Raw genomic sequence first — 23,342 nt, forward strand, 5'->3', positions numbered from 1 at the left:
ACTAACATTACTAAAGCATAATAGTTTATGATATAATACAATAACAATACACTTGCAATTGGGCTTCCACCAGGTAGCAAGGATTCAACCCTCCTCTCTCTTCCCCATTCAGCTTCCTCCTCAGGCCCCTCTCACCCCTCACCTTCAGCCCATTGATATTTGAATCATATTTATTTGGTTGAATTTATAAATAGTTGCTATAGGTAATTCACAAATAAATAAAGTTACAAATGCACATTGGGTACGTACACAAAGTTATTCATGACTCTGGTGGTACTATCTTACTAACGTAATTATATTGATTCACATACCTATGCCAGAAACATATTTCATTTGCAAGTAATTACATATATTGTATAAATACCGTGTATATTTATGCTTTTAAGTTGGTCCGCAATGTAAGTTAAATTTTGATGCTCGAGTTATTCGGATTATTTAAAAACATATTTCTAGAGGTTTTTGCAATTGAGTCCGCAATCATGACTAAGGCAAATATTTACTGTATAATACCCAGGAAGTGTAAGCGAACAACATTTTGATTAACTCCCCCCCCCCCCCCCAAAAAAAAAATTATAACTTCATTAAAAGAGCTCTGAAAAATTTTGGCTTACAAAGCAGTGCTACATGGTTATCTGTACTATTATTTATACACTTACTACTTCAGTAAATTAAATCATGATAATATTTAAAATAATTTACAAACTTGCATCAATTTATACAGGAATAAAAATGCACATATGCTATTACTGCACATAAAACAGAGAATGTAAATGAACATAACTACACTCACATTACAAGAACGTATGGCAAAACTAAAAATAAATAATTAAAACGAGATTTTTCTGGCTTTCAATTTTGCGAATTCATTGAGTATGAAATTGGTGTCCATTTCATTAAGCAACTCTTTTTCAATGGCCATTGTTGCCAGCCCACTCAAACGCTGTTCGCGTTCCGACGAGACGTCACACTTAACACCTTCGCAGTATGTCACAAGAATGTCCGTGAAACTAAACAATAAAACTTAAGTAATGACATTAAGAAACGCTCTAAATTAACTGCATGTTTACCAACAAATATTCTCTTCTCTTTGATATTAGTGTTTATTACTTTATACTTCGGGCCGCGGCAGCCGAGCGGTTAGATCGCTCGCCTTCCACCAAGGCGATCCGGGTCCAATACCCGGCCGGGTCACGTAAACGTGGTACCGATATGTACTATGAACAAGGCCGGCGGCTCAGCGCCCCCTCTGACCAGCGCCCTACGCGGCCGCGTAGCTTGCTTATACCTAGGACCGGCCCTGATAATACCTAGTGATTGCAGGGATGGCCGGGAAAATCAGATTAGTTGGAAACTCCATAATTTTTTTTTTGTTATGAAAAATAAGATAACATACTTTTCCGAATATTATTGTTGCTTAGTTTGTTATTAACACAAACATATTTTTGGTGTGAGACGTACCACATCAAAACTACCGCAAATCTAAAAAGAAGTCACGAGGGTGCGAGACCCAAAACATCAGAACTTGCGGGATTGTGAGAATGCTTTAAATTATACCTTCAATTAAAATAGCCTTATAAATGTAGTTTTTCACAAAACAATAATATAGAGAGGTACCTACTTTCGGTACTGGCCTTTGAATAACCGAATACAGCAAGTACCATCTCCTTAAACATACTTAACTTTTTTTGCCGAATGAACAATGAAATAAATATGTACGTCATACACATTTCAAGCATAAATAAATACATCTGCTGAAGAAAAATATTACTATCGTACGTAAGGTACTTCCGAGGTTGAACGATGAGATTACTTACCTCACACATGCTTGCTAAAATGATTTACCTATGCTTAAACGTTCAAAATGACTACAATGCAAATACCACGGACTTCCTCCAAAAATCAGCCGGATATTACGTACAGGATATCGTACTGCCAAACAGCAAAAAATAATATCACCTTTACAAATTTTAGTTTCAACTGTTGTCTTTATTTCAGTTACGGATTTTGCGCAATAAAAGTATATTAAAAGTATTTCGAAACACTTTTAGTTCCTTCAAGAAACTATTGTTTGTTTAATTATGGTTATCCGTGTGGTTGTGAAAAAATTAAAATGTATTGGCAGTATGCTTGTATGCTCTTTGATACTCACTTCCGGAAGTTTTTGGAGGACACGATTTCCGCCATTCTTGAATCCATTTGGGCTGGCTCCTGTAAATATCTGATGTCATATAGCCTGTATGTAACACATGTGTGACATAGATGAGGGTTTTCGTAACATACCTACCAATCCGGATTGAGCTACCTGTACATTTGTAATTATTATACTTATTTAAGAAGGTAGGTACATCAGTTGCCAAGAATGACACTTTTTCTTCGTTTGGGCTGGCTCCTGTGAAAAGCTGGTGTCATATAGCCCGTATGTGACACATGTGTGACATAGATGAGGGTTTTCGTAACATACCTACCAATCCGGATTGAGCTACCTGTACAATTGTAAATATTATATTTTTTTAAGTAGGTAGGTACATCAGTTGCCAAGAATGACACATTTTCTCCATTTGGGCTAGCTCCTGAGAAAATCTGGTGTCATATAGCCCGCATGTGACACATATGTGACATACAGGAGGGTTTTCGTAACATACCTACGAACCTGGATTGAGCTACCTGTACATTTGTAATTATGTACTTTTTAAAGAAGGTAGGTACATCAGTTGCCAAGAATGACACATTTTCTCCGTTTGGGCTGGCTCCTGTGAAAAGCTGGTGTCATATAGCCCGTATGTGACACATGTGTGACATAGATGAGGGTTTTCGTAACATACCTACGAACCTGGATTGAGCTACCTGTACATTTGTAATTATTATACTTTTTTAAGTAGGTAGGTACATCAGTTGCCAAGAATGACACATTTTCTCCATTTGGGCTAGCTCCTGAGAAAATCTGGTGTCATATAGCCCGCATGTGACACATATGTGACATACAGGAGGGTTTTCGTAACATACCTACGAACCTGGATTGAGCTACCTGTACATTTGTAATTATGTACTTTTTAAAGAAGGTAGGTACATCAGTTGCCAAGAATGACACATTTTCTCCGTTTGGGCTGGCTCCTGTGAAAAGCTGGTGTCATATAGCCCGTATGTGACACATGTGTGACATAGATGAGGGTTTTCCTAACATACCTACGAACCTGGATTGAGCTACCTGTACATTTGTAATTATTATACTTTTTTAAGAAGGTAGGTACATCAGTTGCAAAGAATGACACATTTTCTCCGTTTGGGCTGGCTCCTGTAAAAATCTGGTGTCATATAGCCCGTAAGTGACACATATGTGACATACAGGATGGTTTTCGTAACATACCTACGAACCTGGATTGAGCTACCTGTACATTTGTAATTATTATACTTTTTTAAGAAGGTAGGTACATCAGTTGCCAAGAATGACACATTTTCTCCGTTTGGGCTGGCTCCTGTAAAAATCTGGTGTCATATAGCCCGCATGTGACATATATGTGACATACAGGATGGTTTTCGTAACATACCTACGAACCTGGATTGAGCTACCTGTACATTTGTAATTATTATACCTTTTTAAGAAGGTAGGTACATCAGTTGCCAAGAATGACACATTTTCTCTATTTCGGCTGGCTCCTGTAAAAATCTGGTGTCATATAGCCCGTAAGTGACACATGTGTGACATAGATGAGGGTCTTCGTAACATACCTAAGTATCCGCATTGAGCTACCTGTACATTTGTAATTATTATACTTTTTTAAGAAGGTAGGTACATCAGTTGCCAAGAATGACACTTTTTCTCCGTTTGGGCTGGCTCCTGTAAAAATCTGATGTCATATAGCCCGCATGTGACACATATGTGACATACAGGATGGTTTTCGTAACATACCTACGAACCTGGATTGAGCTACCTGTACATTTGTAATTATTATATTTTTTTAAGAAGGTAGGTACATCAGTTGCCAAGAATGACACATTTTCTCTATTTCGGCCGGCTCCTGTAAAAATCTGGTGTCATATAGCCCGCATGTGACACATATGTGACATACAGGAGGGTTTTCGTAACATACCTACGAACCTGGATTGAGCTACCTGTACATTTGTAATTATTATACTTTTTTAAGAAGGTAGGTACATCAGTTGCCAAGAATAACACATTTTCTCCATTTGGGCTGGCACCTGCAAAAATCTGGTGTCATATAGCTCGGATGTGACACATGTATGACATACAGGATGGTTTTCGTAACATACCTACCAATCCGGATTGAGCTACCTGCACATTTGTAATTACTAAATTTTTTTAAGTGGGTAGGTACATCAGTTGCCATTTCGGAAGTCCAAATTGGTAAGTTAACTTGACTGTACACGGAGCAGAAACCAGTGTATAAACGAATCTGATGTACCCATATGTACTCAAGTGGGTGCACTTTGAGGTGAGGTAACTCTTTGTAGGTTTCATAATTCGAGTCTCCTTAAATATCGTCTTTAACTTGGTGATTTCGATATTTCGGAAATCAAAATTGCTAAGTTAAAAGGACTGTACATGGAGCAGAAACCTGTGTAAAAACGAATCTGATGTACCCTGTCGTACTCAAGTGTGTGACCTTTAAGGTGAGGTACCTCTCTATAGGTTTTATAATTCGAGTCTTCTTAAATATCTTCTTTAACTTGGCGAATTGGACATTTCGGAAGTCAAAATTGCTAAGTTAACAGGACTGTTTATGGAGCAGAAACCTTTGTAAAAATGAATCTGATGTGCCCTGTGGTACTCAAGTGTGTGCCTTTTAAGGTGAGTTACCTCTCTATAGGTTTTATAATTCGAGTCTTCTTAAATATCTTCTCTAACTTGGCGAAATCGACATTTCGGAAGTCAAAATTGCTAAGTTAAAAGGACTGTACATGGAGCAGAAACCTGTGTAAAAACGAATCTGATGTGCCCTGTGGTACTCAATTGTGTGCCCTTTAAGGTGAGGTACTTCTCTTTAGGATTTATAATTCGAGTCTTCTTAAATATCTTCTTTAACTTGGCGAATTGGACATTTCGGAAGTCCAAATTGCTAAGTTAACAGGACTGTTTATGGAGCAGAAACCTTTGTAAAAACGAATCTGATGTGCCCTGTGGTACTCAAGTGTGTGCCCTTTAAGGTGAGGTACCTCTCTATAGGTTTTATAATTCGAGTCTTCTTAAATATATTCATTAACTTGGCGAATTCGACATTTCGGAAGTCCAAATTTCTAAGTTAACAGGACTGGACATGTAGCAGAAACCTGTGTAAAAACGAATCTGATGTGCCCTGTGGTACTCAAGTGGGTGCCCTTTAAGATGAGGTACCTGTATATAAATCTTTTTTATAAGTGCTATATACTAATTTAATTTATTTTAATATTTTTCCCTATAAAGTTGTACATAATTATTAAATATTTACATATGTCTTTCTTGCACCAAGCCATTGGTTAGCTTTTGCACGTTTTTATAGTACGGTACTATAATTATGGTACGTTTTCAGATTTTAATCTCAGATTCGAGTCTAACTTATCCTCAGTAAAAATAATGTGAATTAATTTTAATGGTTGTTTAGTTTTAAAGTATTTATATTGTAACTGACCTGACCAAACAAACCGGGACAAAGGATTAACAGTAGGAACTCACGTAATTTTTTTATACTTATTAGTTGTGCAACAATATCCAAATAACAAATAAAACATTAAAATTTGAAACGTTAAAAACTCACCTAAGTTAGAGGCGGGTTCAATTCCTTTGCCATTAGTAGAAAATGATGTAGTGGCGAAAAAAAAAATTCATACTCGTAAACAATAAACAATTGTCTGCACCGCATGAATGCACAGGTATTGTGATGGAAATTAAAAAATTCGATATCTCCTTAAATATTTGAAATTTCTATCTCCGCCGGGTTTAATGAAAAGAGGAAGCTAAAGAGCATAGAATAAAAGTACAGTAGAACCTCGCATATCCGACCATGACGGGACCAGGCCATGGTCGGAACGGCCAAAAGGTCGGATATCGGGAGGAGCAAAAAAAACGACTTTCTCAGATAGAAAAACAGCTATATCGTACTGTAATACAACTTTATTGTATAGTATGTACTTATAAAAATGTTGCTGTATATATTTCAAACATTTACTGTTTTTAAATTAAATGAGATCAATAAAATCTAAGCATACCAAATTTAAAGAATTCAGTAATGGACTTTAGTTTTAATTTTGTCAATCTTGACTTTGCAGAAGTGTCCCTCCACTTTTTTGCCCACAATACGTCCATTGGGTTTGCATTTGGATGTTGCTCAATGTATTTCAGCGCAACTTCGAAGGCGTCCTTAGCAGCAGAATGACTCACTACGTTGTCACCGGTGGTTTCGTCTTCATCCGAGTCAATATCTTCTTCCACGGCTTTGTTCTGCACAACAGCGATAATTTCGTCGTCATTTAGTTCTTCATTGGTGTCTTCCGAAACATCAGCTTCAACAAACCACTCTTCTACATCATTCATCTGGAGATCATGCTGAAACACTTGTAAATTTTGTAATACTTATGTGTTGTCTGTCTCAACTTGTGCTTCTGTCTCAGGTTCTTCTTGTTTCAATGATGGCCAAATCTTTTTCCAAGCCTTCTGAAGGGTAGTTTGATTAATTTCGTCCCAGGCTGCAGCAACGGTGTAGATTGCGTCTTTTATGTTGAAACTTTTCATCGGCTCAAAAAGGTTACCTCCTTCTTCTGTTTTGTCCAGCAGAGAGCCGACATATTTTCTTCTGTATCTTCTCTTTAACAACTCGATGACGCCCTGATCCATAGGTTGTATTAAAGGTGTAACATGGGGCGGTAAAAATAAAGCCTTGATGTTTCCTTTATTTAATTCACATTCAGAGGGGTGACTAGGAGCGTTATCTAACAGCAAAACAGCACGAGCAGGTAAGTTTTTAGACATTAAATGTTTTTTTACTGCGGGTACAAATTCACCAAAAAACCACTCCTTAAATAAATCGCCATAGATCCAAACAGATGATTGATTCCGATAGAAAACTGGAAGTGTTGCCATGTAAAGATTTTTGAATGCTCTTGGTTTCTTAGATTTTCCTATGACGAACAGCGGCATTTTGTGGCTTCCCGTGGCATTGCTACAAGTTGCAATTGTGAGCCTGTCTTTAGCCAGCTTTGTTCCTAACACAGGTTCATTTTTAGCAGCTAGAGTGGTGTTTGGAAGCATTTTGTAATTTAGGCCTGTTTCATCTACATTGTACACTTGTTCGGGTACAAGTTTCTGTTCTGTGACCAACTTCTCAAATGTTGCTACAAATTCTGTAGCAGCATTATCATCAGCTGAGAGTTTTTCCCCCGCAATAATAAGATGTCGTATGCCATGACGCAACTTCCATTTATGTAGCCACCCTTCGCTAGCGCTAAATTTTTCTAGATCACCTCCCAGCTTTTCATGCAATTTTATGGCTTTTTCCTTTACGATGGGGCCTGACAATGGTATTCCCTTGCGCCTTTCCTGACAAAACCAAACCCATAATGCTTCATCGACAAGTTCAAGTTTTGGTTTTTTCAACATTTTTCTACTTTTTAAGGCATCTTCTGTCTCAACTGTTGTTGAGTACGTTTCCAGATCTTTACGGGTTTTTTTCCAATCTTTTATCGTAGTCACCCCTACACCCAACTCTGAAGCTAATTTAATTACAGACTCTCCATGGTCCAATCGTTGTAAAATCACGGTAAATCTGTATTGTACGGATTAGCGCCAAAAAAAATCGTACAAATATGAAATAACTTTCATTATATGCTCTTTTACGTCCTATTTTCAAAACTGCCTGCGGAGATTAAAAATTCCAATTACTTTTGGAGATATCGCCGTTCTTATTTTGCAATACAAGCCCTATGTAATCATTCAACAGACGCCATTTTATATTTTGCCGTGTGTGCGTGAATGCCTAAATAACAGAAATTTTCCATTAGGTAAGGTTAGTTACATGATAAATACTTCAAAATAAACGGAAATTAATAATAATATCAATTAATTTTACTTGTATAGTTTTAAGTATTTATAATGTAACTGACCTGACCTAACAAAACGGGACAAAGGTAGATTAGGTCAGGTCAGCTACAGTAGCTATAAATACTTTGAAACTGAACGGTCATTAAAAATAATAAAAATTAATTTTAATGGTTGTTTAGTTTTACAGTATTTATAATGTAGCTGACCTGACCTAACAAACCGGGAAAAAGGATGAACAGTAGGAACTCACGTAATTTTCTTTTTACGTGATGTAGTCGTTCAACTACGTCGCGAAAAAAAAAAAAAAAATCATTCTTGTAAACAAGCAACAATGGTGAAACGCTGGAAGCCTACGATTCACTCATCCTTCTGGACATACCCGAATACTCACGTTGGCAAGCCTTTCAACAGACGAGAGGCAAACGCCCGATCGTGCATCTTCGGTTTTTTTTTTTTTTTGTTTATTGTAAATAAATATGCAACTCATGAAAACTAATGGTCAGTTAGGTTGTTAGCTACATTATAAATACTTCAAAACATTGTGGATGGTTGATTTGGTTCGGATAGCTACATTAAAAATACTGTGAAATCATGTAAACGGTTTCCTAGTGCTGGATAGCTACATATTAAAATGTTATTTGCTAAGCAACCATAAAATGATTTTACAGTTTTTTTAATGTAGCTATACTTACCTAATATAACCAACCATATACAATGTTTTAAAGTATTTTTAATTACTTCTTGCTAATTTTAAGAAAAGAAGGCTTGCCAACGTGAGTATTCGGGTATGTCCAGAAAGATGTGTGAATCGTAGGCTTCCCGCTCAACGCCGCAGCAGTGCACAAAAGGAAATTAAAAAATTCAATATCTCCTAAAGTATTTGGAATTTCTGATCTCCGCCGGGTTTAATGAAAAGAGGAAGTTAAAGAGCACAGAATAAAGGTATTTTCGGATTTTTAAATTTTTTTTTAAAAAAAATCGCCAAAAAATGAATATTAAAAAATTCGATATCTCCAAAAGTAATTGGAATTTTTTATCTCCGCAGGCGGTTCTGAAAAGAGGACGTAAGATAGCATATAATGAAAGTTATTTCATATTAGTACGATTTTTTTTGGCGCTAATCCGTACAATACAGATTTACCAAATCACAAGTTTTTGTTGCAGAGAAACACAAACACGTTTACGTTTTTGAGTTGCCATTGTCACACACGTAAAGCACTACGTATTGCACACTTTAAATTCTGTAGTCGTGAATAAATAATGGGGAAAAACACAAACAGTATTGACGTTAACAAACACAGAACTGTACAAGATTATAGTCAGAGCACATTACACATCAAGATTCACGGCTGAACTGACAGTTTTTGATACGAAAACAAAGCATATTGTAGATGAGTCACTCCTTCAAGCCTAACAGGCTCACCAACCGGAAGCGCGTGTGAATCACCGACAGTCGGACACTAAGTCGGATATCGGGAGGAGTCGGTTGTGGGAAGGTCGGATATGCGAGGTTCTACTGTATTTTCGGAATTTAAAAATTTTTTTTAACAAATATCACCCAACTATGAAAATTAAAAAAATTTGATATCTCCTAAAGTATTTGGAATATCTGATCTCCGCTGGGTTTAATGAAAAGAGGAAGATAAAGAGCATCTAATAAAAAGTATTTTCGGATTTTTAACATTTTTTTCGCAAATACCGCTAAACTACATATTTACCCCACTGGTAAATTATATTATAGAGCATGTTAGAACAAAAGCAGGCCATATTGTTGTTTGTTGCTGATCACGAAACACCAATTTAATGCGTCAACAGTGGTGTTTGATGGAGCAACGCATCAAACCATTAAAACCCTTTGAAGAAATAACCAAACTAACAAGTTCTGGCAATGGCAGGAAGCAGTGGTAGCCAGGAGCTGGTAGGTGGGGTGTCAGGAACTCAGAGGGAAGGAGGGAATGTAGATGTGGGTAAGGACTGGGCACTCAATTTCATTGGTGATATTCTGGGAGGAAAGATTGTTGAGGGTCTGAGTGGGACAAGGAGGGAAGTCGATTTGAAAGAAGGATTAGGTGAGGTGTTGTACAGGAAGGAGATGGAAATAAAACATAGATTAGAGAGGGTAGAGGAAGAAGTAAAAAGGGAGGATGGGTTGAGAAGTGTGTTAGTAAGGGTCGAAAGGCTGGAGTGCGAGCTGAAGAGGACAAAGGAGGAAGTTGAGAAGGAAAGGCAGATGAGAAAGGAGGCTGATGTGGAGGTAGATAGGCTGCGCAGGAGGGTGGAGGAGCTGGAAGGGAGGGAGAAAGTAAGGACTCAAGCTGTTAAGGCCACATATGCAGAGGCATGTACTGGGGAAGTTCAGGAAACAGGTGTCAGGTTGCAGAATGAAGGGGTAGCAAGGAGGGTGCGGGAGGAGGCCGGCAGTAAGGCTGTGGGTACAAGCAACGTAGATGTGAACAGGCATGAAGAGGGCAGGGATACGAAAAGGGGTACAATAGTTAGACAGGAGCCCGAAGTGATTTTCCTGGGCAGCTCTATTGTGAAGGGGGTAGAATTGCAGGGGGTGGGGAAAGGAAGTATATATAAAGCTGCGTTTGGGGGTGCAAAGATTAGGAACTTGGGGGAGAGGGTAGGCTGCATGAAAGGAAGCAGTAAAGTTAAGGTGGTGGTTGTTCATGTAGGGGGAAATGATGTGGCTGGTAGAGTGGTGGGGAGGGAAGTAGAGGAGGATATGAGGGGGCTAGTGGGCAAGGTGAAGGAGAAGTTCCCTGTAGCCAGAGTTGTGGTCAGTGGGGTACTAGTAAGGAGGGGTATAAACTATGTCAAGGCTGCGGCGGTCAGCGAGGTGTATGAGAGGGTGTGTAGGGACTTGGGAGCCATGTTGGTAGATAGCAGGAAATGGGTGGGGCAGGACTGTGTGGGCAGGGATCAGGTTCACCTAACAGAGAGGGGAAAATGGATGCTAGGAGACCTGCTAGGAAGGGAGACTTCTGGCCATTTGGAAAGGGCAAGGTTTGAGCAGCAGGGAAGAAGATAGCAACTAGATAGTGAGGAAGGTGGAGAGAAGGGGGGTGATTGTGAATATAGAGCCGATAGCAATGCTAGGGAGGAGGTGACAGCTAAAGTCAACAAAACTCAGATTGGTTGGACGGGGAGCGAGGAAGGAGGAAAGAGGGGGGTGGAGTTGGATAGGGCTGCAAGAGTGCTGGAAATCGGGGTTCTAAGGGGAAGGGGCACTCGTATCAGGGCGGAAGGGACAGAGGCGCAAAGGGGAAAATGCCAATATGTAAAAGTCGCAGTTATAAACTGTAGAAGTATATATAAGAAGGTGGAGGAGTTCTGGGGCAGGGTGGAAGCCTATGGGGCGGATATCATTGTAGCGGTGGAGACATGGTTGGACGAGGAAATTAGAGATGGGGAACTGAAGAGAGCACACTTTGAAATATTTAGAAGGGACAGGAACAGGAATGGAGGAGGGGTAATGGTGTGCATGCGAGAGGGACTCTGTGGTAGGGTTGTATGGGTTGGGGGGAGAGCGGAGTTATTGGAGATGCAGTTCCAGGTAGGAGAGAAAAATGTACGGCTGATTGCGGTGTACCGGCCACCAGGGCAAGGGGATGAAGCCATACGGGAGGTGCAGGACAGGTTGGACATGCTAGGAGAAGGCAAGTGGGTGATAGTGGCGGGGGATCTGAACATGCCAGGGGTGGCATGGGAAAAGGGGCCGGAGGGGATGGGGTCAAGGGAACAGAGATGGGCATCTCAACTGGCAAACAGAGGACTGGAGCAGGTGGTGACTGAAAGCACCAGAAAAGGTGCCAGGAGAGGAGAGCAGGATGACGGGAACCTGTTGGATGTGGTACTTGTGAGACCAATGGAGGCGGTCAGGGGAAGTGTGGTAATGGAGGGCATCAGTGATCACAGGATCCCAGTAGTGGAGTTAGACGTGGGCTGGAGGGAGAAAAGGGTAAGGAGGGGAAACGTGGTAAACTGTTGGGGTAAGGCTGATAGAGTGGGGGCAGAGGCATTCCTGAAGGGGGAATACAGTAGATGGGTAGATATAGAGGACCTCGAAGGTAGATGGGCTGCCTTAAGAAATATTCTGCTGCAGATGGCTACACGTTTTGTACCTCAGAGGAGGGTAGGCCAAGGAGGTGACCCTCCCTACTATGGAAGGGAGTTGAAAGTGTTGAAAAGGAAATGTAGGAGGCTGCATGCGAGGGCAAGGAAGCTTGGGGGAGAGGAGATAGAGGCGGAAATGAAGGCGCTTGGGAAGGAACTAGGGAGGAAATCGCGGGAAGCAAGGGATGCTTACATGGAACAGCTGATGGGGGAAGGGGGGACGGTAAATGGGGCGGAGCTCTACAGATACATAAGAAGAGTGAAGGGTGAGGAGGGAATAGGGGTTCTCAGAGGAGGAGGGGGGCAGGAATATACAGAGGACAGGGAAAAGGCAGACTTACTGCAGGAGCAATATCTGGCAGTATTTACAAAGGGGGAGGCATGGGAGGGTAAAGAGGACGACAGTTTAATGGGCAGGAAGGCCTTTGAGCTGCGACTGACAGATGTAATTAAGGTGATCAGGAGGTTGAAAGGGAGAAAGGCAGCTGGGCCAGATGGTATAGGGAATAGTCATTTGAAGTTGGGTGATAGGGAGATTGGGAAGTACCTGTTGGAGGTTTTCAAGCAGTCTCTGGAGGAGGGGAAACTACCAATGGAATGGAAGGAGGCAGTGGTAGTTCCCATCTACAAGGGGGGAAATGATAAGGCGGAGCCAGGAAGTTACAGGCCGGTCAGTTTGACGTCCTGTGTAGGAAAAGTGATGGAGAGGTTGGTAGGAAGGTACGTAAAGGGGGAAATGGAAGATCTGGGGTGGGTGGATAACAGGCAGCATGGATTCAGGATGGGGTTCTCATGCGAGACCCAGATGGCTGGGCTGTTGGAAGACCTGGTGGAAGCGGTGGACGGGGGGAAGCAGATAGATGCAATCTTTATAGATTTTGAAAAGGCGTTTGATAAGGTCCCCCATAGGAGGTTAATGGAAAAGGTTGAGTTGCTGGTGAGGGATGGAAGGGTGGTAAACTGGGTGGGTGATTTCCTGAGGAATAGAAGACAAAGAGTGAGAGTGGGTGAGGAAAGCTCCGAGGAGGGGGAAGTGACGTCGGGGGTGCCACAGGGGAGTGTGCTGGGGCCTCTGTTGTTCACAATTATGATAAACGATCTGGGGGAGGGCATGAAAGCCAGATGGAGGCTATTTGCAGATGACTGTGTAGTGTATGAGGTTGTGGGGGAAGGGGGATGTTTAACAGAGGACTTGATAAGGTTGGAGCAATGGACGGAGAAAAATGGAATGTCCTTGAATGTTGGTAAGACAAAAGTTGTCAGATTTACAAAGAGGAGGAAAGTCACACGAAATGTATATTACTGGAAGGGGCAGGAGATAAGAGAGGCAGCAGGATATAAGTACCTGGGGGTGACACTGAAAAATGACCTAGGATGGGCGGAGCACATAGAGGGGGTGGTCAGGAGGGGAAGGCAGGCGCTGGGGTTGCTTGGTAGGACCCTGCAGGGAGCTGGGAGGAGGACAAAGGAGAAGGCATACTCCACATTGGTCAGGCCAATGTTGGAGTATGCGGCGGCGGTCTGGGACCCCTACCTGGTGACTGAGGTGAAGGAGCTGGAAGGGGTGCAGCGCAGAGCGGCTAGGTGGGTGATGGGAATGTGGAGAAGGAGGGAGGGGCAGGATGGGAAACTGCATAGCCCAACGGAAATGATTAAGGAGTTGGGGTGGGAAACGTTACAGAGGAGAAGAAGAGTGGAAAGGTTGGTCAGGATGTTCAAGGTGCTGAAGGGGGAAGGGGGATGGGGGCAATTGGGAAGCAAAGTACATAGAGGGGAGTACAGAGGACGAAGAGACCACAGATGTAAGCTCCAGAGGGTGTGGAGGCGGACAGAGAGAGGGCGGAACACCTTCCTGGTGAGGACGGGGAGGGAGTGGAATGGGCTGGGGGAGGAAATGGTGGAGGTCAGGGATGGGAGGGAGCTGAGGAGAAAGCTGATGGAGGGGGGGGGGGGAGAGGGGAGTGAGTGGGAGTTCTTGCCACCGGGTGAAAGCCCAATTGCAGGTTAAGTAATAATAATAAAGTAACAGAGTCACAAAGGGAAAAAAAAAAAAAAAAAAAATATCCTGCATGTTGGAAGTAATATCACATGTTGCTGCCTTAAAAAAGTATTTAGATAAAGATGAAACTGAGCAAAGAACCATGATTTACCAGACACAAGAGCCTCGTTGAAAGCTGAATTAGAAAGTCATTTTAACTCCTTTAAGTGCAGACTCTAATTACTTGATTGCAACTTACCTAGACCCAAGATATAAATCAAGCTACTTGAGGGATGTTGAAGCTCACCAGAAAATTCTATTGGAATTCATTGCACAGTTTAATACATACCTGCTATTCGTCCCCAAGGTACACGAATGTAGAATTCTGCAACTTTGTTCTGCATAACCTTAGTTTCTTAAAACTTCAGAAAAATCATCTGCATAAAAAGTGCCGAAACAGTTTAAAAACAATAAAATAATTATGTATCTTGTAACAAACTACAAATTATGACTATAACATGGAAGAAAATTTCAAATCTATATTATGTTCTAACCTCACACCAACGAGCCTCACACTCAACGACCATATATCATAGCTCACACTACCTTCATTCATTACTACTACTTTTTTTAATTATTGCTAGCACCATAGAAAACTGATGCAGTAGATTGTGCTCATTGAGTAGAAAGTATGTAGTAAATGATGTAGCATAGCATAAAGTCTTAACGAAAATTTTTTTTTTTATATATTAATGTGGCCTACAGCTTTCGCCAACAGCCAAAGGGTCATTATTTTCAGTGTGAATCTCAATTTCAACTCGTTTTTTTTTTTTCAAATATCAGAATATGTATGGTACACCCATGCCTTACCCGGGACTCGAACCCAGGACCCCTCGCACCGTAAGCCGGTGTGCATCCGACTACGCTACGGAGGTCGGCTTTTAACGAAAAATATAAAATATAACCATTTCTGTTAAGTCTTAAGTCATCAAATGGTTCGCACACGACCCGTCAAAATTCACACACGACAATCATAAACCATTCCACTAGTTTACATAGAGTCATATGATAAGTACACGACTAAAGCCCTTTTCACAATACCGCGACGCGACGCGACGCGACTAGTGATGGGTCGTTCGTTAACGATTCGTTCAAAAAGAACGAATCTTTGAGAGAACGAAATCTTGCGATTCGTTCGCGATGTAAAGAACCGGCTCTTTGAGAGCCGGTACCTTGAAAGATTCGGTAGAACGAAAATGCGGAGAGAACGAGAGAACCAACCGGCTCTTTGAGAGCCGGTACCTTGAAAGATTCGGAAGAACGAAAACGCGGAGAGAACGAGAGAACGAGATGAGAGAACCGGCCACGCGCCCGGTCTGATTCGTTCGTGAAATGATTCATGACGTCAGGAGTCTGAAGAATTAGTAATCACTGCGTGAGCATGTTCATAAGAGCAAACGATAACTGATCAAATAAAATAGGGTAACATGAAAAGTATCTATACCTGAAAATGTCAACTGTTAAGTAGTGGTTTAAAATTGCGTTTTCATATTCACATACACAAATTTGGGGGGAAAAAAAACATGAATTAAAAATAACAGGGAAAGTAACTACAAATGTTCACACTTACCATTTAGGTGTTAATTAATGTACCTACTTCATTTTTCTCTCTTCATACTGAATCGCAGTAGTAGTATTCAATTTTTGTCTTTTTTTCTCTAAATGTGTTGGTCTACATGAAACACTTTACTCTCTCTAGAGTGTAAATAGCCTGTACCTATATTAATATTTGTAACTTAAAAAGTAATACAATATAAATAATCTTGTTTCATATACGCAACTGTGATTCACTGGCTACGAAAAGCAATGTTCAAGTACTAGCTATAATAGTGCGATTACAAATTAAAGTTAAGAAAGATCACTTTCGTACCTAACATTCTTAGATTTAATGCTCCCGTATTATATAGAATCACTGCATGAAGCATTTGCAGCGATCAACAGTCAATAATTTTATAACAGTCAGTATACAACTAGACGTTTGAAATTTCATTTACCCATGCAGAGTAGATAAAGATAACCACCCACGCGATCCAGCCTCCTCTCGTTATCGGGTCACGCGATAACGAGGGGAGGCTGGAAGCAAACACGTAGCCAATACTCTAAAGGATGAACGAGTTACGACACCTGATAAAAGAGCCAGATCCTATTCACAGAAAAGAACGAAATGACCGAGATGAACGAATCGTTCTGAACGAATCTTTCACGGAACTGATCCGAAAGTACCGGTTCGGTCAAAAGAACCGTTCTGCCCATCACTAGACGCGACTCGATGTGACGTGACGTCATACCAAACCAGCCAATCACAACTACATCGCCCGCGATGCGCGACAGCTCACTTGGCGACGAGGCTGTTTCGTCGCTTCGGCGATGTCGCTAATGACGTCAGAAATAACAGCCAATCAGAAACAAGATTGTGGTAAAGAAGAAGAAGAAGAAGCAGAACTGAAAACAAGGGTTAAGAAACGATGTTTTAATGCATCTAAGTAATGTTAGTAAACAACACTTGGATTTTGTTCAATTGAAATTAGTTTTGAAGAGCGTCTGATTAATGTTCAGAAAAAGCCGTGTTTGTACGATGTTTCTAGTAACAAATATTGTAATCAGACGGAGAAAAATAATGCTTGGTTAGAAATATATTATGGGCTTCGCGATTCCTATCCATAATTAAATGCTTCTACCAGTCAGTCAGTGTACAAATATAATAACAACAATCTGATTATTATCGCCAAAAACTTTTGTTTACAACCATGTTGCAAAATATCCCCAGCAGAGTGCAGGCTGGTTCGGTTTTTTTTCGCCAGCTGCATGGCGATCGCGTCGCGCTATTATGAAGTGCACTAGCTGGCGACATATATTTACGTCGCTGCCTTCGCTACATCGCGTCGCCAGATCGCGTCGCATCGCGGTATTGTGAAAAGGCCTTAAGTCTTAAGTCTTAATTCTTAATTTTCAATCGTAAACCCACCTTAAGGCATGGCTAAAAGCATCAGACGTCACTTGAATGATAGTGAGCAGGCTAAAAATGCCCGGACAGGGTAGGAATACGCCGCGACAAAATTAACACGTTGTTAAGAAAATAAATATCCAAACTAAATATTGTTTTAGAGCCTATAACTGAATGTAAACAGCCCCAAATGCAAATATTTTAATTGCAGATTCACAATTCCACCACTGGGAGGTCCCGTTACTGGGAACCGAGTTGAACTTAGTGACAATAATTTAAATATTAGATTGGTCTAAGAAGGCGCCAGGTTAGATCGGACGTCTAACCCAAGGGCTGGCATTGGTCGCTGGCCCCAGTATGGCTCACTAAGCTCGGTGGCTGCACTTGTTAGAGAAGGCACTACTAACTAACGACATTTTTAAATGCTCCCTTCTCCGCATAGGTAGTTAAATCCTAAAGAGGTTAGGGGATGAACTACTGAATAAAACAGAAGTGTTGGCGAGCATAGTTTTATTTACATGAACCGATGTACAGTTACAATTACACTGAAAACACTGTTTACACATGTTGCATTTCACGTTACTTATCTATGCCCTCTGGCAGCCTTCCCACTATAGAAAGATTGTGATCCGAATCAGTCGGCCATGTACTCTTTTAAAACTCCATGGTGCTGTCGCACAGCGAAGGAGAAGTTACGGTGGGAGGGATATGCCCTACTCCGCAAACTGGTTCAGTGTGGTGAATTAAGTACCTACCGAAAGTGTCTGTAGATATATCAGATTTACTGGCACACAGATTTCAGTGATGTAAGTGTTGCAGCTTCCACATGTAACTATCACATCTGCCTTGTCCTGCGAACTCCTGAAGACTGCCGCAAAACGGGAATGGTAAGAGAGGGGAGGAACAGTGCCTTCGTATGCCACATCCATAAAGCGCTTATAAATTTTTTTTACGTAAAACTTAACATCTAAACAACTTAAAGTTTACTTAGATAAACTCCCCACGTGGGAAATGACTGACAGAAGAACTAAATAAGTGTGCATTATCTCTATGGTAAATATTTTCTTTAAAAACACCAGTCAAACCAGAGATTGTTTATCACTTGTGGGCTACTTCCTTACTTGAAGCCAGATTATTTATAGGTATATTATTATATATATTATGTATTAAATCTGGCCTGGGACTGCAAAATATATTAAGGTGTTTGTCAAACCAGGAACTCTTAAAGGGTTTACACAAATACGTAATGATGCAATTTCATTTGTTTATATTATGGCTTTACATAAATTCTTATGGTAATTAAATACACTTGTACCTACTCATACAGTGGCCTAACACATGGCATGGAGTACTTACTTAGTTACGGACACAATTATTAACTTGACTCGAGCAAACGTGATGCAAGGATGAGTTCCGCCAGCGGGCACTGGTACTGGTGAGGTGGAGACCAGGCTTTACTATCATAGAACGTATGACTTCAGATGCCAACCCTCCGAGAAACCCAGTCTAGCCCTGCGATCGAATCCCCATGGTGTGATTGCATCCTCACGATGGGCAGCACCTCCGCCCCCACGTTTCTCATGGAGGCAGCTGCTGATATGGCCTGCGTCCTGGTGGCAGGTCGTACTGCAGTGGGCACCCAGTCGCGGCATCGCCAGGCGCGGTCCCTGGGATGTTCCTCGTGTGGTACACTACTTGGTACCCTGGGCATCGGCGCACCCACTGTGGTCGTCTTGTGACCCTCTCCTCTGCTGCCGCTCCTGGGTATTTATTGTAAAAAATTGCTGCTGATGGGTGTCGATGCCTGTTTCTCCAGGTCCCCAAGCGAGGTGTTAGTGGGTGGATTCTTGCCCACAGCATGCTCTTGTGGGTTCCTCTCCCACTCGCCATTGGCAGGACAGGGGTGACATCATCGTTGACACCGCATCCCTGGTTTCATCTACTCGAATGCTGAAGCTTGCATCGGCAAGTGACTCCAAATGGCCCCAGGCACAACATACTTATGTTCCGGGTGGTTTGGGTTTGGCATCTTTCAGCTCGGTCACGAGGGGTACCAGTCCTTGTTTGTCCTCTGTGTTTAGTTTGCGATGAGACTTTGAAACGTCCACGATAGTGAGCGTTTGTGAGAGTTGTCGCCCCGGCAGTAACAGCAGAGTGTTTTTTTGGGCTCCGAACTCTCGTCCGGTTCTCGTGCAGATGGTGGTGTTTCGCAATGTTCTGGTGTGGATGCCTGTTTGTCTGTTGATGCTTCGTCTGTTTTTCTTCTGGGCATTGTTCCATATGGTGACGTCCCAGGGTCTGGCGTCCTAGGTAAAAATTCCCCCGGCAGTATATGAAGGCGCAGGTCAACACTGTGAAGTTTTCTCACACAGCGGTCATCCAATCATACCAGGTAGGTTGTATGGTTGAGCTACCGCTGAACTATATTGACGTCGTCTGGCCGACGACCACCCCAGAGCCCGACCTGCACCCGCCAGTATACACTCCCGCTAACGGAACACACCCCTGGCCATGGCCCACCCGAGTCAGGCGAGCCGAACAGCAATTAAAGGCAAAACCCCGGAAACCTGAGTAGACAAGAGAAGAACCGTACCCATTCCTCCTGAAACATTAAATTAGGATTTTAGCGACAATAAAATCTCTTCCAGACACACCCGTTTGGAGTCTAGCGTAATGAGGTCACGCCTGGCGCGAGAGAGGCCGAGCCTCCCTCGGACGCCATGCCAGTTCGGCAGTTCAGCGCAGCTCACGGACCGGGGCGGACCTACGTCCCACGGAGAGGCAACATCCTTTGTCTACATTGAAAGTAACGTCCGGTAAATATAGTCACTAATTAACAAAACCCCTTTTATTACTTAACCTCTCCGTGAGTACCCGGTCCCTTTTTTCGGTCCAGGACCTAATCCGGCCGCATCAACTTAAGGACACCCCGCACCACACTTGGTCAGCGGGGCTGCTCTTCAGCATACGGCACGGGCCGTCTCCCGCAATGTACAGAACTTTATTTAAGGTCACGCGCACGGCGCTGACCACAAACCCGCAAGGGAACTTGGACAAACTTAATTGCGGTGCGTGTTTCACCACAGTGGGCACAACACCCGCGCCGAGACATTTGCATACGGGATTGGCCGTCCCCAATCGCCCGCCCCCTTAATTCAGTGTATTTTGTATCCCGTATTTTGTACTGCTAACTTACGTTACCCGAGTAACGAGTGCCACGTAACGTGTGCGCGCCCCCTTAATCCAGTGTATTTTTGTATCCTGTGTTTTGTATTGCTAACTTACGTTACCCGAGTAACGAGTGCCACGTAACCTGTACGCGCCCCCTTAATTCAGTGTATTTTGTGTCCCGCCTTTGTGTTACGAAATTACGTTACCTGCGTACCCAGTGAGACGTCTGAGACATAACAGCATCCGAGGCCACGTAACGCGGAACACAAACAATATGGCGCCACGGAATAACAAGTAAAAACCCCCCCCGGGGACCTCTGTAGAGTGTTGTATTGTGTACGACTCGCTCCTCTGAATAAAAGGTACGACACCGCCACCTCAACTCCACGTCTCTTATTTAAAATCATCTCACGCAACACCGCCGCCGGCCCTAGTGGACCACGCAGGGGCACATACATCCACGACCCCAAATTCACGACTAGAAACGAGCTAGTCTGGCGCCCACCCGGACAACACTGATCAAGAACCGCCTTTTCCCACTAGGAGCCACACCGGGACTCGAGCCCGAGACCCCGGACGACGGCAATATAGTGATCTCCCCAGCATGGTGCTAGGTCTGCACAGTAGCCTTGAGGTGCTGCTGACAACAGGTGCATTCGGGCAAACATTTGGTCACCTGCCCGTACATCTGGTGGGGAATGGTTGGTCACTGGCATTATCTCTTGCACATACGTGCTCTGCCATCGTCGCACTTTTTCGTGGTCCTTGGTTCGTCACTGAAGTCGCTCTTCTGTCTCTTCCTCCGGGTGTAGAGTGCCATGAGTCGCCCACTCGCCAGGCAATGGCAGATTGTGGCTTGCAGGTCCGCGGCATTTACACCTCAGCGATCTTGCGCAGGTGGCCAGGCTGGGGATGGATCATAGGCGTGCGCACGGTAGGTGCCCCAGGTGCCTTGGCACCACCATTAGGGTTAACGTTATTTGTTTTTTACAAGCAGAAATAATACATACTTACAAAAAACCGTATTATTTCCAAAAAAAAATATGTTTTCCAATCGTGTCGAGTTACAGATATGTGCTCATAACACTATCAGTATATCAATTATCAATCGAACCAACTATACACATGGAAACAAGCCAGGTGCAATTACTTGAGTTGTACACGCGGGCCGCGGCTACGAAACTTCTGAAATGTAAATACTTCTCCTAGTTCTCCTCGAATTACATAGAATGTGCGCTCTGTGTCCACTGTTCACTCCACTCGGCAGGCGCACGGAATAATAGCCGCCGTCCACCAGGTAGCACTACTGTGTAGTGTTTACTCTTACTATTTACTCATCAGTTTACTGTTCTAATGAGTACACGAGTACAGCCTGCGTTTGTTACGTGGATCAGTCATTAATTAATTATCATTTTATTTTCACAAGTTGACAGTTGTTATGGTTCGTTATTTGCTGTTTATATCTGTCTGTATGATGTATAAATGAGTGATTAAAATTAAAAATCCCGATCCCGAAAAGGATTCCAGTTCCAGATCGGAGGGTACGGATGTTTAGCCTGAAAACAGTAAGTTATTTTTCCTATATTTAATCTGTGGTACTTTATATTTATTTTTTAATTGCATTAGCATAAAATGGGGTGGAAAGTCCAATGCAAGGTTAGTATATTTTGAGAGATAGCGGCCTGCTGAATAAGCCAGTTTTAGCTGTTTTGAAGGCTTTAAAAAATTTCTGTTATTGAATGTGCGTTGTCTTAAGGCGTTAAGGGCAGTTGTTTGGAAATTGCATTCTTCTTGTAGATAAACACTTTGGATGCACATTTGCTGGTTTTGTATGCTTAGACCAGCCCCACAAGATACCCATTTTCTTAGCAGTTTTCATACCTTTTTTCCTGTTAGTGCGCCTGCTCTCGTGTGGGTCACTTTTCAGCACCCTTTCAACGGGTCTGCCTTCGGGTATGAAAGTTTTCATAACAGAAGTCTTAAACAAAACGGTAATAGAACGTGCCAGAGTCATCAAAATGAAAGACCTCGTGCAGTAACTAAAAGCCTTATTCACTTTCGTAAGCATTAGGGGAGATACTAAACGTATTTGTGTGTCAAATGAAACTATATGATAGTGAAAGTGTGAAACTGCAGTGAAATATATCATTTAAACTTAAATAGTTATAAAAAAAAGTAATCGCAGAATTTTTAAAATACGTTAGAAAACCTGCTTTACTTTCTTGATAATACACTGTATCTCGACCTAACTATAATAGCTTCGGTAGTGTAGTGGTAGAGCTCGCAGCTAGGATTCAAAATATGAATTGTGGTGTGGTTCAAACCACGGTGTTAAACATCCAACATTTCTTTTATAATAAGATTATTGTATTATATAAATTGTTCCAAGTAGCATGTATTTTTACATTTTATTTAATGTTTCTTAGAAACACCACATGTGTTGGCTTAAATGAAACTGCAAGACTTTTTTTAGATTACATAATTTTTAAAATAAACAACTGCAATTTTAATATATTTTCAGTATTTGGTAAAATGCACAGCAGCATATTTATTCTACTTTGTTATACTTGCTTTGGTCGGCAACTACATGGCTGGTTTTCTGTTAGCATTCTATGTCTCGTGTATTTGGAGAAATGAATTTTCTTTCTTCTCTTCTGCTAAACAAACTGTTATGCCCACTTTTATACCCACGGGTATAACAGAATGTGTAGCAGAAATTGGGCATCGTGTGGGGCAGGCTTTACAGGGTTTCTCCTGTTCTCCACGACAGTGCAATTTGGGAATGGGTAGGCGAGTCCCTTAATCACAATACATAATGATTAAGTTGAAGTTGAAACTACCTGTACGTACCCTTTCCTTTAAGCTGCTGTTGCTGGTCCCAGTACGGAGATTGTTTGCATAGACGATAAAATGGATGAAGAACCTGTGAAAAGACAAGCTGAGCTTGAGCCGGCAGACCGACGTAATGGTGGATATTTTGAAGTGCCCGCCGCGGGATGAGAGATTGATATCCCATCCTATAGGTCTCCCTTACCCCTCCT

At 42.1% G+C, this 23,342-nt stretch overlaps 1 protein-coding gene across 8 annotated transcripts in view; it reads right to left on the reverse strand.

Moving 5' to 3' along the window:
• LOC134531100 (serine hydrolase-like protein) overlaps positions 1-15,051 on the reverse strand; it is a 39,944-nt gene extending 24,893 nt beyond the window's left edge. For 4 of the 8 annotated variants that reach the window (XM_063366645.1, XM_063366644.1, XM_063366647.1 and 1 more), the window contains exon 1: positions 14,476-15,051. In XM_063366645.1, the coding sequence (XP_063222715.1) occupies positions 14,476-14,530 (55 nt within the window). In that variant the 5' untranslated portion in view covers positions 14,531-15,051. Of the gene's footprint in view, positions 1-2,149; positions 8,253-14,475 lie in introns of those variants that run through there. The other 4 variants (XR_010074934.1, XR_010074935.1, XM_063366646.1 and 1 more) reach the window with 3 other exon arrangements.
• Positions 15,052-23,342: the final 8,291 nt, after the last annotated feature.

Source organism: Bacillus rossius, chromosome 3 (genome assembly GCF_032445375.1).
Source record: "Bacillus rossius redtenbacheri isolate Brsri chromosome 3, Brsri_v3, whole genome shotgun sequence".
NCBI classification, from domain to species: domain Eukaryota; kingdom Metazoa; phylum Arthropoda; class Insecta; order Phasmatodea; family Bacillidae; genus Bacillus; species Bacillus rossius.